Source organism: Cyprinus carpio, chromosome B1 (assembly GCF_018340385.1).
Source record: "Cyprinus carpio isolate SPL01 chromosome B1, ASM1834038v1, whole genome shotgun sequence".
NCBI classification, from domain to species: domain Eukaryota; kingdom Metazoa; phylum Chordata; class Actinopteri; order Cypriniformes; family Cyprinidae; genus Cyprinus; species Cyprinus carpio.
This window is the reverse complement of record NC_056597.1, coordinates 6,035,228-6,051,590: the sequence shown is the minus strand read 5'-3', so window position 1 is coordinate 6,051,590 and position 16,363 is coordinate 6,035,228. Positions and strand designations below refer to the sequence as shown.

The following is a 16,363-nucleotide window of genomic DNA, read 5'->3' as shown; positions in this document are numbered from 1 at the left end:
GTATGGTTACATTAAGCCAGTCCCTGAAATGGAAAAAAGTGACAGTACTCACCCCAAAACCCCCACCCCTCTATTTTATTAATTTATTTTATATTATATATAATACCACCACATAATCTAAAACACCTTCAGCCAGTGTCCATTATAAAACACTATTTCTTTTAAGCCAAATACACACTGAAAGAATAATTGACTGACATCTGGACATAAGTCACTATTCTTTGCATTATTAGCACTGTTTTGAACTTACTGTTTGAATTTGCTTACAGGATCCTTGGACTTTCCAGGAGTTTGCCGGTTTAAAGCGATTCTTTTAATTTTTAAGGTTTTGTTTCCGTTATAATGTACTGATTCATATTAGTAATCAATAATTAATTATTATTCTACCTCCCATGACATGCTCTTGCGCCCCATAAACTGACAACCAAAACAGAACTGAGTTCTATACTAAAAGTTTTTCTGACTTTTGAATTACTGATTGCAAACAAAACAGTGGAAATGTTCACATTAAGGCACCTGAAAATGCTGAAAAACACTTAACACACACTTCAAAAATCTACTTTTGTATAAAAACACCTTTGTCATACTGTTTTTAATGTACACTGAAATGGTGAAATGGCAACATCTAAATGAACTGGCTTAAGTCAGAAATATTATTTAATATTGCTCAATCAAATTAAATACATTAATTTTAACACCAGAGCTATAGGGGTTAGTGGGATAGTTAATTTATTCACTCTCATGTGGTTCCAAACCTGTATGAATTTCTTTCTAATATTGAACACAAATGAAGATATTCTGAAAAATGTTGGTATCCAAAAAGTTTCTAGTCTCCATTGACTTACATAGTATTTTTTCAACAACTATGGAAGTCAATGGTTACCAGAAACCCACATTCTTCAAAATATCCTCTTTTTTCCAGCAGAAGGTCTAGAATAACTTGAGGGTGAGTAAATGATGATGAGTAATTGACAGAAAACAGATAGCAGGAAGTGACATGGAAGGGTTAGAATGAGCTATTCATAAAGCACTGTTGACTTGCAAAACACTCTACATATAGTAATTACATGAATTGCACTGAAAAGTAGCCTCAAACATACTAAAAATAAAGTAAAAATGTAATGAAAATGCTTCACCAAAAATATAAGCTCCACATTTAAACTTTCTGGCTATCTTGTCTGTTAGGGTTCCATTGTAAGTACATTAATGCATTTTCTTTCCCTTTCATGTTAACTGTAGCTTCTCTCATGTGAAGCAGAGAACCTCAGTCCCTGACATTTCACTTCCTAAAACTCCATTGTATTATCCTTAACTCTTAAAAATTTTACACATGATACACTGGAAACATAAGGTTGACTATTGATTGACTACTTGTTTAGCACAAGGTCAACAGATTCCCAGACTGCTTGACATCATCTTTATTTCGGGTGTCTGTCAGTGAGGAGATCAATGGAGGGAAGAGTGTGAATCATGTTCTCTTCACCCAGTAGGCGCCATGCATGCTGTTTCATTCAAAGCATGTCTGCACCAAATAAAACACATTCTAGGGAGCCAAGAGTGAAATACAGTTGGGTGTCACAACCCTAACACTGTGACCACTGCCTCATTCAACTAAAACAAGCAACTGTACTTTTAAGGGAATACCTATTCCTACACTAAAAACTGGTAAATTAGTGCTAACTCAGATTCAGGCCCCCCTCGTGCCACTTTCTGGTTACATCTTTAGGTCTGTGGTCTCCATCTAGCTGTCTGTAATGTACATTTACTCGTTCTTTTCTCTCTCATCTCTACTTTGCACTCTTTAATCTTTCCATTCAATAATAAGCTTTCCATTAACGCCCTCTGAGGACAGGTACAATGCACATGGGCACAAATTTTGCTCTTAAATAACCTCAAAAACATTGCATTGATCCAGGAACAACTTAGCACACTGTATTTGTAGCATATGTAAAAAATAAAAATAAAAAAAATAAACAAATAAAAAAATGTAATAATTTAAAATTAAAAAAGTAAAAGATTCTACACATTTGTCTTCTACACCTTTTCCTTAGCCTCTAGACAGAACACGTGGTCTGGAAACCTATATTGAGCTCTCCATTAAATTGCAGTCACTGTAATAGTTAAGTAGACTTAAATATATCTCACACCGTTTGTTTTAGCCCCAGATGAATGATCATGCGGTGAGGTTCTATGAGTCACCTCTTTGAACACTGTGTAGTGGATGGAAAGTGTGAAATCGATCATTATCCAAGAAACAGAAGCTCTGTTGGAGGTTGTCAAGCTGCCAAAGATTTGCAATACATAGAGGCTGCAGTTGCAGCTTGTGGTAAAATCACCGGTACTATGATATTCTACAAAACAGCATGTCAATGTCATTTATTCAGGAAATGTATAGCACACTTGTTGCTCATAGTTTTCACAACATTATAAACTAACGGTTCTCATTCACTAAGCATGAAAAAACATTACTCACCATAAATGCACTTAAACTGATTTTAATCTACAAATGAATGAATGAATGAATGAATGAATGAATGAATGAATGAATGAACTGGTTTTGATAACAACACACTTGGCATTGCTTGAGGATCTTGCTGTGTATCTTTCAGGCATGAGTGTGTCTTTAAAGAGCATCATATGTTTCCTGAGAATGATAAAAGACTGTCAAGGAAAGGTTGTGTGCATGGTGCAAATGACTAACCTTGGGCACTCATCCACTCATTTAGAATACTCCAAAAGTATTAACATTAGAACAAGATTAAGAAAAATTTCACGGTGTATGCATGTGTTATGAATTAGGCTGATTTTTTTTTGTGTAAGAATTTCTCCTGTGCATACAGTATGAATGCAAAATAATCCATGCAATTTTTAGTGAAAAAAACACAATTTGTTTTTATGTGATTTTTCTGTACTACAGTATGTACCTGTACTTCACACTGGGGGACCCTGAATATTTCAGTGGATGTGAAAAAGTGTTGGTCATATTTCAAAAGAGCACGAGGCTTTACAGGGCAATGTACATATGACAGGGAAAAAAATAAATTTTTAACATTTCAGTGAAATTGCATTTAAATTTTTCAATTTAATTTCAATTTTATTGAAACTTTACACAAAAAATCAAAATCTAATCCGTTTTTGTTGAAAGACATATTTTTATTAAAATTCTAACAGCTTGTAACATGTAGAAGACTACTTACATATCATTTTATCTCCCAATAATGTCTTAGAAAAAAATTTAAATGCTTAGTTTTATGATTAAAACATAATACAATGCAGTACAATGAGAAGTAAACAAATAAACATTCCTCAGAAGTCTGATATAATTGATACTTAGATTTGAACATTAATTTTGTTAAAAAATAAATAAAAATTATGTATGATAATAATGTAGCCCTAAATTACTTCAGTCCAGTAAGAGTTCATCTTGAAAAATTACTAACAGCATCAAAGTTATTCTTGTCTTCAGCCAGTGTTTTTTTGGAAACCTCTGACTTTAATTGTATGGACAAAACAGCTGAAACATTCTTTGAAACTTCTTGTTCTGTGTTCTGCAGCAGAGAGAAAGTCATACAGGTTTGGAACGAAATGAGGGTGAGTACAGTAAATAATGAAATCATTTTTAGTCTATATATTTTCATTTCTTCTAAAGCAGGAATCAGATCCTGGGAGGGACAGTTTGAGGTCTGGGCTCTCTGAGGTACTTTACAGTCCTTTCTTATGAATTAAAGAAGGTGAATCTGTATGAAAGACTCTTATTGCTGACTGACGTCAAACTCAGGTTGACACTAATTAAGCTGCTGTACGATCTCCTTGGCAACCTATCCTCAAAGGCATTCTGACCCATACAGAGGTATTCTGACCTTCATCACCAAACCAAAGATGTAAGTATGTCAGTGTCTTCCTTTATTTCAAGAAATCACTTTATCAACAGAACATGGATTACTAGATTGAATATTTAAATGTCTATTAAAGAATCATACAAATAATAATAATAATAATAATAATAATAATAAAATGTCTCCATTGGTGGACATATATAAAAGCATATGTGTGTTGGTCTGGCACATTATTTCAGACCATCTTTTGCAGTGGCAGTGATGTAATGGAGATCTGGGACACTGACCTTGGTTGTGGTTGTGTCCCTCACTGGAAGCCTGCTGCAACAGCCCACAGCAGGCTTTTATGAATAAGCAAACACACTCAGCATTCTAATGCTGCCATGGAGACCTGACCCTACCTTCAACCTCTTGGCTCCACCCATCACTGTAATCCCATCCAATCCACTGCTTCATTTCAGTGAACAGAAGTGGCAGGGGGACTGAGCAGGACTGAATGGCATCTCTATGGATGCAGTACTGTGTTTGACTGCTGCTTTTTACAAAAAAATAAATAAAATGCCTTGATGGGGTAAATATAAATCATTATAACTTCAAAATATTACATCAATATATAACTATTTTTGCATAATTAAAACAATTAACCATGAGAAAAAGGATACCCAACCATCTGCAAACACCATTGTGAGGTGTATCTTTAGAATGGAGGATGACTATCCAACCTGATAAGCTAAATGCCACCCATTAGGATGATTAAAAAGAGCCAGATTATGCAAAGCTGGAAATGAATGGACAGTTGCCGAATCCTGTGTGTCTGGCTATTTGTGTGGTTAGTTCAAAGATTGAAAACACATAATCACAATCTCTCTCCTTCCCTTTTTCATTTTTTATCAAATGTGCAAGAAGTTCTAGTAACATTTCTATTTCTATTTATGACTCACTTCTACTCAATTCTGTTAATTCATAATCTGTTCCTAAAAACAAGAATCAAAATATTTTAAACTATTTCAAATTATTTCCAAAACATTTTTGCAAAATGATTCATGTGGGAATGAGGGATTGAACATCCTGGTTATTTTAAGATTAAAAGTTTTTACCTTCATTGTAAAAGATCAATGAAATATAAAGTCTAAAAGCCCTTGATCTTAAAATTCTTTTGTAATAATAAAATTGTATTATAATAGTAACAGATTTGTAGTGAATTCTTGTCTTTAGAATTATTGTATCAGTTGTTTTATTTTTTATATACTGTATGGTCTTTTGTAATATACTTTGATTTAAGCAGTATGAAATCCTGATTATTAGTGATTAGTGATTATCATATTATGTGAGCAGAATTTTTTTAGCAGAGAACAACACTATTAAGTTTATTGAAGGGTTCAATTTACCAGAACCAATAGCCCAAAAACAACACCATAGTAATCCTGGTTCGGACATAAAGTTTTCTTAACTATAACAATAAACGATTGTCGTGTATTTTCCAAGAAGGGAGCACCATGCTCACCTTCTCACTCATACAAATAATTTTTACAAATAATTAACCTCTAAGTGTTAAATGACAAAGAAATATCTAAACTTACATTCAGACAAATGTGATCATCCACAGAGAAAGATTTAGTAGTCACCAATTCTGTCCTCTGTAACTCTGGTTTTATATCAGTTTAGGTGTTTCATGCCAGGATGTGGATAAAGAAAATAACCTTCTGATAGTCATCTTTTGTTGGCTAACACTAATAAAAGCCCTGTTTAAATAACACAGTGAACAGTGATAACCTTCACGAGACACAGAGGAGCATTGTCTGCATTTTCTAGAATAAAAAGAGTAGGAAAGCGAACAAAAAAATGTCCCTTCATAAACATGATAACAACGTAGGGGCTTCTGTTTTGCATAATTTGCATTTCAGATTTTCCAAACCCACTCCATGTGAAGATCAGTGACAAGCAAATCCTGAATCCATTTACAACTGGTTGAGTCAAATGAGCAAAGCACGGTTAAAGGAAAAGTTTGGCCTAAAAATAAACTTTTTTTTATTATTTGATTCTGGCAACATTCTTCAGCCTATCTTCCATGTTCCACGCAAGAAAGAAAACCAGATGAGAACATTAAGAGTGTGAGAAAATGACAGAATTCACATTTTTTTGGGGGGGGGGGCTGTTGCTTTATGGTAATTTAGGAATACTGGATAGAGGATACAAAATGGAAAAATGTGGAAATCTATATGAGGAGATTATTCAATCAACAATTATTCAATTGTATTGCAATGCAGGGGGAAAAACCGAAGGAAATGTGTGCAAGAGACAGAATCGTGATGCCCCAAAAATGAGACAACTTTAAAAGAGATGAACAAATAACTGTGCTAACCCTTGAGGGGATCTTACCCTGCCTAGTGTACTAACACTATCTATGCTCTTAGAGGAATGTTGGACTTGTCCTTATCTATTCTCAGTAAATAGGGTTTCATCCCAATAGCTATCAATTCCATACCACAAGCCTTTCTCTATTGCCAATAAGAGTCAATCAGTGGAAATCACACAGATCTACGCCAAGCATTCAGAAGCTATATTAGGAGGTTTTCATATACATTTCCAATTGAAATGTAATGAGGCCAGCATATTTTCAACTCACTACAGCAAGAAAGAGCAGGTTTCACTGCAAGAATCAAATTATTTTGAATCACAGTGAATGGAAAAGTTAGGGCAAGTAACAAAATGGACTTCTCAAAGTTATTCTGCATGATTAATTAAATACTTGACATAAGAGAACACAGTGTAGTGTAAAAAAGAACATCAAAGGCATTGCACCTTTGAAGAAAAGTACTGTCCACTTTTGGTCTCTGAGACACTAAATGTGGTCCATGTTATCAGTGATGTGATTGCTTTGTCACAGAAGCTGTAACACCAATGCAACAGTGCAGAGCTCAATACAGTAGCTAAGAATAGCACACTATTGAGTAAAACCTTCTTAGTTTATTCCTCTAATCACTACCCCCTCCCTTTGTTCATTTGTTTGTTACCTATTTATAATGTCTGGTTTATTCATAGCAATTGAACTGGACCTTTAGCACATTTACACACAATACAACCCATACACGCAGACAAAAGTCACAGTGTCTTCAACACTCCCATGCAATGTAAGGAAGGTGCCAAATTAAATCAACCTGAAGGCTGATCCGGCTGTCAGAGATGGCGTGTCACAGTGATTACCAATCCTCTCAGTCTCTTTCTGTCTTTCTTTCTGTCTCTATCTCTCTTTGCTTAATCACATCTGGGACTGGCTATCAGTTGCAGCTGCTTGCCAGAGGCTCTGACTGACTCCTGCCACCTCCCTCTGCATTACTCCCTTCATTCACACTCACTGGTAGTTTATCAGGCTACGGTAACATAGTTAGACAGTTACGTTAATGCTTGAAAATGTCTGAGAAACAGAACAGTCCAAATATTGTACCACATGCATCCTTTCCATTTGAAAGCCATAAAAGCATTCAATATAAATGTACTGTAATGAAACAATATCTTCAGCTGTATTGCGCTAGCAATGATGAGCATTTATGTTTTCCTGCACAGAAGAACAATGCTGCAAAACAGTATCGTCCACAATAACACAAAAGACTAATTTGTGGTTAGGTACTGACCAGAATTTCTATCCTCAAACAATACATTGCAAGAATTTAATATAAATAATTGTTCTGTAGAGGCTGTTGCAGAGGGATTATTCATATGGGAGATTTCTGAATAGCAATTCTGTGGCTGTCACTTTGCTAAGATATGGCAAAGGCAAAGAAAACACCACTCACAGGTGCTAGTGTGAATTGTCCTGAAAAAAAAAAAAATGTAACTCATCAACAGGTTGAAATAAGCACACAGCCACTGTCAGCTTCTATGAAATTGTGTTGATACTAACTACATTATTACTATTATTTTGGACTAACAAAACACCTTTTTTCAAGAAAGGCAACTTTAGGACTGCAGGTGTATCACAGATGCAAAGGTCCAATTGTCATAACTGCCACTGGCAATGATGCTGTAGGAAAATACTTATTGCTCATGTAATAATTGTGACCCTGGACCACATAACCAGTCACAAGTCGCATGGGTATATTTGTAGCAATAGCCTACAAATATATCCATACATTGTATGGATCAAAATAATCGATTTTTCTTTTATGCCAAAAATCATTAGGATGTTAAGTAAGATAATGTTCTATTAAGATACTTTTGTACCTTCAGAATCCAGATTTTCGAATAGTTGCATCTTCAAAAAAAATATTGTCCTATCCTAACAAATCATTCATTAATGATAGGCTTATGTATTCTGCTTTTTCAGATGATGTATAAATCTCAGTTTTAAAACATTGGCCCTTATGACTGACTTTGTGGTCCAGGGCCACAATTAAACATGTCCCCTGCATCAAAAGGCCTGCCCTTTCATTGGAGAACTACGCGTGTTTCAGCACCACGGACAGCGAGCACAGACTTCGTGAGCAGTGATCGAGTCCTGTGCCAAATGAACCAGTGAATAAGCAAAACACGCCACCCACTTATTCACCATCTTATCTGCGCCTCCTTCATTTAAACGACAACTTAACATGCTCTTGGTAAATGTTTGACCATTAATTATGCAAAGCAACACACGCGCGTAAAGAACACGGCAAGATCGTTTCCTTATCAGCACACAGCAACTATACACTGTGTGACTTTTTTTTTCGTCGCCCAGGAGCAATCTATTTAAGTTGACAGCGGGAGCTCGAAAATTAACCTTAATGTCAAGTTTATGGCGGTTAAGAGGGCACCCTGTTGCAGCGCGCGCAGAGTGCTGTGCAAACAATACCAATGATAGAGGGAAATACTCTTGTGAGAGATTAGCTGAGAAAGCACCGCTGCCCTATTAGCGTTATTGAAATGTACTCAGTGTGGTGGACTTGAATGAACACCTGGCGGAGCAGCTCTCAGTTCAGAGAGACGCACCTGCGCGCCATAGAATGACGCACGCACGTTGAAAGATTGGCTCTGTGCGGCGTTTTGTGCATTGACACAGTAACCTTGGATCAGCAGCAACATTTAATTTCCTCCGAAATATCAGACCAGAACAATGGATTTTGCGTTGATCGCGCTAGGAATAATTTAAGACACCAGGAAAGGAAAAGTTTAAAAGCATGTCTGATTTTTCACCCTCCAACTGTCTCGGAAATGAAATGACTGCAAAGTTGGCACCACCAACAGATGCGAAATTGCGGGAAAAAACGAATACAATACGAAATTCACTTTTCCGCCACTAAAACATCACCCGCGTTACTGTCACCAGTTACCATGACGACTGAGAACGAAGAGCCAACTCTATTCAGCGAAAAAGAGAGATCCAGATCATAAAGCCCTACCTTGCATTCTTCCATGCACGTCCTTACTGAGTACACATCCGTCTCGTATTTGTCTGCCATCATCTCAAAATCCTCATATTTCTCCTGCGCGTGCAGGTCATAACGCTGGTACGCCTGAACGCACAGACTGCACCTGTTTAGGTCGCCGTCCACGATCACGTCAAGGCTGCAGTTCAAATTGTCCGGACTTAACGAGCCGTAAAGCAAATCCATAAGAGAGTACGAATTACAAAAGGAAAGGTACAAATCGCTTATGTTCATCCCGCGCGTCCCCTCCGTTTGCGAAAGGCCCCTGCACAAGTGGTCAGCGTCGACAAAAGTGAAGCAGTTTTCAGACAAACCATCCGGGTGGCAAGTTTCTAGTTGCCACAAAGGTTTGGTAGAATTGACTACAAAAATAGCATCTTCATTTCTTCTGAGGCTGCTGTGTGTTGAAGGGAGGTCGGGTCTGTGGTTTGCGCTCATGTCCACTGAAGCTAACTTGTCTCGGGTCTTTGTCAGTTTGGCCTCGGCGCAGAACCACAGATGATCAGAAAGCAGAACGGTTAGAAATAAGAGGGACGCTAAGGACAATCGCCATCGCTGGGCCCTCTCGGAGTCGGTGAATGGCTTCTCGTTCTCGCGGGGAGCACACCAAATTTTTAAGCCGTCATCTCGCTGCCGACACTTCCAAGCACCGCTGGTCATATTTTGGGAAAGCGCAGCTCTGGCTGACTCCACCGTGGGGGCTTTTCTGCCACAATAGTCATTGACGGGAGGTCTGCCTTGAGTTTTGCCCACTAAACGATGGCTGCTGACGAGCGGTCGTGGCTCACCTCCGCGATTAACGATCAGTTGCTGTGTTCAGGGGGATTACTGCTTTCATTGTCGAGTCCCCTCTCCCCGTGCTTCACCGGAGAAAAACCCAGCTATCTGTAGCAACATGTCTCTCCCTGCTCGTCTGTCATGGGTTCCGCTCTCCCCTTTTGCGCAGAGCCGCTACAGCGCGGAAAAGCCCGTGTCTCGCCGCTCGCTCTGGTGAAAAGCGCAAGGACTCCTCGTTTCGAAACGCCGAATCTCGCCTCCTCGGTCCGAAAAGGTGGGATCTTTTCTCGCGAAACGATCCACAGTCATTTTGGCCAAACGTTAGGTTGCCGCCATGTTCGTTTTGAAAGAGTTCTTGAAAGAGAGCAGGGTCATTTGCGTCAGCTCATGCGATGTGATTGATCCATCACAGCGACCCGGCCGATTTGCAAACTGTTCATATAGGCTGAGCTGAAACACCAGAGCGAGAGATAACATGGTTGCTGGTCAAGAAAATAAGCCCTCATAATCATCACGTTAGAATCTATAATACGTTTACATCAACAGGTTGAGCTTGTACACTTTTGTGAAACTATTTATTATTGCTTGAAACCAACATTAGAGGTCAGATAGCCTATATTTAATACACTCTGTAAAGTGAGAATGCCAAAATGCTTTCTATAAAGCGTACACTGTAAAAATGGCATTGACATAACTAGCAGTCGGGTAAATTCAATCATATTTCGACTTGAATAAAACCAGATAGACTACATTTTATGTTAACTGACAACACACTGCAAAAAGTGGTAACCTGCAATTATTTTAAAAAAAGAGATACTTCTACATGAGTTAACCCATTTTGGTATAAACTGACATATTTAGGTTGATTCAAGGATATTTATCACTGATAAATATATATAATATATATTTTAATTTAAATAAAACCTGTTAATTTAAATGTTGTAATTAATTATAGGCTTTCAACTCCTGTAATGCATAACATAATAGTATAGTGTTTATTGAAACTAAAATAATTAACAAATTGTCCAACACAATATGATCAATAATATTTTCTTAAAGGGTTAGTTCACCCAAAAATGAAAATTTTGTCATTATATACTCACCCTCATGTTGATCCAGACCTGCATGACTTTTTTCCTTTATGTGAAACACAAAAGAAGATATCTGAAAAACACATCAGTGCTTTATTTTTTATTTTTATGTATTTATTTTTGGTCCATAGAATAAAAGTCAAAATTGTCTAATGTTGTTTAGACAACATGTTTTGTGTTCCACAGAAAGAAGAAAGCCATAAAGGTTTTAAATGATGACACTGTGTTGTGAACTATATTGTACCTTTAAATTCAGTTCAGTTTGCAGCAGGAAAATAAATTTGAAAAGAGGAAAAGGTAAAAAACATCTTGAAATCAAATTATTTGTTTGTTAACAGCCCAACGATGAGCCTCTTTCAAGTGGAGTGTAAGTGCCTTCAAACAAATCAAAATAATAATACAATCATAATTGTAGGTTTATGTAGACAAACTTTAAAGCAAAAACAATACAAGCAGTTCATGAAACAGTAAGATGATGTAACACACCATACTGTAGGTTTGTCAAACCCCCTTTTTCTTTTTTACTTAGAGGTAAGTCTCTGTTTTTTTATTTTGTGTGTCTCAGTGGACAGCCATATGGTATTGTGTGAACCTGTCACATTTGCATACACTGACAAACAAATATTCACAGAGCATGTAATGACCTGAAGCTTGACACATTAAAGCTGTCTAATCATGGCATATGTGTTCATGCTTGCAAAATGCATTTTTCCTTCATCTCCTTTATTCTCTCTAATCAGCAGCATTAGGTTTGATGTGATGAGAAAGCTAATAGAAAATGGGTCACAAATGTGAAATGCATAGTATTAATAAATACAAATATTGTGAACAATTTATTACATGCATACAAAAGATGTAAACAGGATGAAGCTTAACAAGAAGGCAAAAAAGTGCCTAATGTGTATTGACAACACAAATCTAAAAAACAAACAAAGTTATTTGAACCCAATATGGTTCTTCAATAGCAAACTTTCAGAATCTTTGTTTTTAAGAGTGCAAGGAGAATAGTTAACAGGATGCACAGAGAAAACTCTCCACCTTCTCCAAACGCTTCTTGTGAACACAGTGGTTTTGTTTATTTAGCTCCACTATTATTTGTTATTTCTGGTCATTAACTATTATTAGTCAAGCTACAATTAAGACCTGCATTCCACTTTGAAGTAGCAATTAAGAGCATTTTCCTGTTCCTCATTCCAGCAGTATTTGTCTGCTACAGGCCACATGGCCACTGTCGCCAAATGCTTAAAACATGCATTACTATGTGTCAAGTTTTGCCCTATTTATAACACCTATTGCAACATGCTACCAATTGCAAGGTTGCTGAATTATATCACCAATTTTTCAACACCTTTCAATTAGGAATTATCCTTAAAGCCTGTATATTGCAATTAAGAAGACATTGACATAAGCCTTTATAACTACAACATATTGTGTACTTGGGAAATTCATGCATAATTGGTGTAAGGATAAAGTCAGTAGTGTGGGAGGCCACACCTGAAGCTGTTATCTGGGAACAATATCCATAGCAAGGTTCAGAGTCATTTCTTCTATATCAACTGCAGGAAACCACAGATTCAAATTGAATTACTAGTTTTTCTGTGTTAAAGAAACCAAACTGATTGATGTTGAAGCAAAACAACTTTGGGGGATGCATCTCCATTTTATATTCACAGTTACCATTACACTTGATCAGATGTCATTACTGGAAACCCCTCTGAGCTTATTCAGTAATCAAAATCAATAGGATTGTGAGAAGTTGCATTTTCCACCATGATGTACTCTGCGGCATTATTTACTGTAATTAAACTGCAGTCACATACAGTAAACAAACCAGAAATGAGAGACTGAAGCTTTTAGATGAGATCTAAAAAAGTGGACTGAGTGGAACAGGTTGCATATATAAGGTGAGGGAAAAAACATGTGCCTAATGTGTTTGACCTGGCACAATTTACTAAAATATCATGCATTAAAGTGTAAGCAAATACACTGAAAAGACAATAAATAAGGATTGAAGGAATGTCTCTCCAAAAGGAGCTTTTAGATGGCATCTATTTCATATACATGTTACATATGTGCATGCATCTGTTTACACTACTTGGACATAGATGTTTAGGATAAAGCGGCAGGAAAAAGGACACCACTGTGCCACTGAGCGATACAGAACATACTGAACAAGGATTTCATATGAAGCCATTTAGATCAAAACATGCCCTTACAGAGGTGCAAAGTAAAACCTCTCTTCTCTCCACAGCCCTTTTCAAAATGTTTCATCACTTCAAAGCGAACATTCAGAAGCAGGTGAAAGACAACATATAATCCCTCAGTGTGTGGATTTATCCGCCCTTCTTCTGAGACAGGAAACAGACAGAGAAAAATACTCTGATTGAATGCCTTATCTGCATATGAGTACTATCACACTCATTTAAAGGATGTTAGGCAGGGGATCTGAGACCTGCAAACTCCATTCATACCACAGCGGCTGCCCGTATGTGTGCTGAGATCATGACATTAAAACGACAATAGTATTCAAACTGAGCAAACACACAAAGCAAGCCTATAATTCACCAGGTTCTCAAATGATACAGTATGACTCATGTATAAGAATGTAATGTTATGCTGAATTTCCATCAGTCCTTTCTCAAAGTATTATGCATGTTTCCTGTTCTGTTTCCTTATTCATCGAGTCATCATTATTATACCAACAACAATAATTTATCATCATCATCATCATCTCTTCCAAAAATGACTTCATCTCAATAATAACAATCATTACAGTATGTTCTCTGAAAAAGACCAATAATGACTACAGACTAAAATGGATAAAATGAAATTTATCAAGACAACGCTTGGCAGGAAGCTGAGGTGAATTAAAAGGATAGTTCACTCAAAAATGAAAATTCTGTCATTAATTAGTATTCTCATAACTTCGTATAATTGCGGATGAACCACTGATGTCACATGGATTATTTTACAGATCTTGCTATGTTTCTGGACTTGGGAACATTTCAGTTGCATTGCTATCTATGCAGGCTCAGACAGCTCTCAGATTCCATCAAAAATATCTTAATTTGTGTTCCAAAGATGAACGAAGCTCTTACGGGGTTGCAACGAAATGAGGGTGAGTAATTAATTACAGAATTTTCATTTTTGGGTGAACTAACCCTTTAAGCCAGTTGGATATATACGTTATGCAGTGGCCAAGCACATCAGATAATTCAGGAGAAATTAGAATGGTGGATAAATCTAATTTGGCTAGGGTTGGGGGTGGGGGGGACATGTTTTGTCACTGCATATATGATCAGCAGCACTAACTCATGCCAATAACACTGTCCACCTTACATAACTAAAGACAAATTGCTTTTGACAGGATCTTCCTTAAACATCCTGGACCAGTGGCTCTAAACATGTCACCAAAGGGAAGGTACACTCATTTGCAAGGCAAATTCACCATTTTTGAGTCAAGTTTTCTGACTCTCAGTGGGGAAGGGTTGGGGGGGCATGTGTTTCTTTCAAATACATGCAGCCATTTTCCACTGATTTATTTCCAGGAAGACCCAGGGTAATGGATCCTCTCTTCTCTACCTTGTATAAACATCCAATTACTGGTGCTTACTGACTAAGACTTAACTGCTCAACGAAAGACTGGCCATCGGTACGAAAATATGATATGCTTTTCTCTGGAAGAATAGTATATGGACACCATAACACCAAAACACAAATCAATGCTAATTAACCTTACCAAAACCCTGACTTTCAATAAAATAATACTGCAAAGCCTATATCCTACACAATATTAGTGACTAACTTCAAAAAGCTGTCAAAGCTACTTCAGGCTGATATAAACTTTGTCTCTGACCTTTTTCATAGAGGAAGCATTCAACAGTGGGTGCACCAGCTTGCAGGCACTCTGGGACACATCTTCAGTCAGATTGAGATTCATATTACCTTCCGATGTCCTTGTATGTCTTGTCCAAAACCTGTAACAGGTATTTGTTTTTCTTCTTTGGTAGTGTGCTTCACTCTCCCTAGATCTGCATGGCAGGGTGATTTCACAATCAAAGCTTAAAATGTATGTGAAAGAACAAACACAAAGAGGCAATGAAGAATTTGCTCAAAACCTTGTCTTCCCAGGGTTTTCTTTTCAGACTTTGTCTTTATTCAAAATCCCACACTCTGCCAGTGTGATTGTTTATCATAGTAGTCTGTACCTTTTTAATTGATGAGGTCATGTTTATTCTCGTCTTTTAGACTGTATATTCCAATTCTTCTTAAGCCGTACAATAGCTTTGTTTGAAGAAGAAACTGATACTTCAAGTCATTATTTTCTAGAAGTCGTGTTATCCATAACTCTGAGCTTGAGAAAACCAGTATACTACTCACAAATTCATTGTAATGAAAAGAGAAACTAGACATTATACTATGGCAATGACAACAGTTTGATGACAATTTTCACTTTAAAGGTTTGGTTCACTTAAAAGATGTTGTCTATGGCTATACAGACCAGGAATTTCCAGAAAGAAAGACTATATATATATATATATATACACAAAACAATGTTACAAAAGTTTTACCCCTCTGTGGAACAATAAACATTTCCCCTCCCTAAAACACATTACACGCTATTGTCTTAGGACCATTTCTGTCATGGCTCTGCAGCATACAATTCCAAACCAAAGCATCTTCCCACACTAAATGTGGATTTCATAGTACAGTCTAAACACATTATGCTCTCATTTTCAATGAGGGATGGATTTGTCACTCACACACCTTCACAAACTCACACCAATTACCTAGTGTAATATTCCTATTACTCAGATGCAAATCTATCTTTGCAATACCTAGACACACAGTTGTATGTTTGTGTTAATCCTCAATCATTCTATTAGCGCTCTGGAAATTAGATCTCTGGAAGCATTACAGTAACTCCCATTCCAAACAATTAGAAAGCTAGCTCTCACACAATAAATTCAATGTGCTTGACAAGCTGTTCAAATGGAACTTCAAGCTTGTCAGAAGCTCAATTTGCCTGACTGTAATGAGTCACGTTAATGTACAAGAAAAACACTTTTGACAGCTTCAATTAAAATTCTGAATGCTTCTTTAAGAATTAAATTTAATTAGACGTTATTTTGCATATAATTTCCATCTTAAGTAACTAATAGTATAGTAACATCAATGTAATTAATAGGGTGACATATAAAGGCTAAGATTCTTAACCATTAGGTTATAACCACCCCATTTAATGCAGTAAATCCTA

General features: G+C 36.8%; 1 protein-coding gene across 1 annotated transcript in view; it reads right to left on the bottom strand.

Annotated features, from left to right (window-relative positions):
- LOC109102000 (transmembrane protein FAM155A-like) overlaps positions 1–10,522 on the bottom strand; it is an 84,599-nt gene extending 74,077 nt beyond the window's left edge. Inside the window, exon 1 of the mRNA XM_042716347.1 lies at positions 9,212–10,522. Within this exon, the coding sequence (XP_042572281.1) occupies positions 9,212–9,898 (687 nt within the window). The 5' untranslated portion in view covers positions 9,899–10,522. The remainder of the gene's footprint in view (positions 1–9,211) is intronic.
- Positions 10,523–16,363: the final 5,841 nt, after the last annotated feature.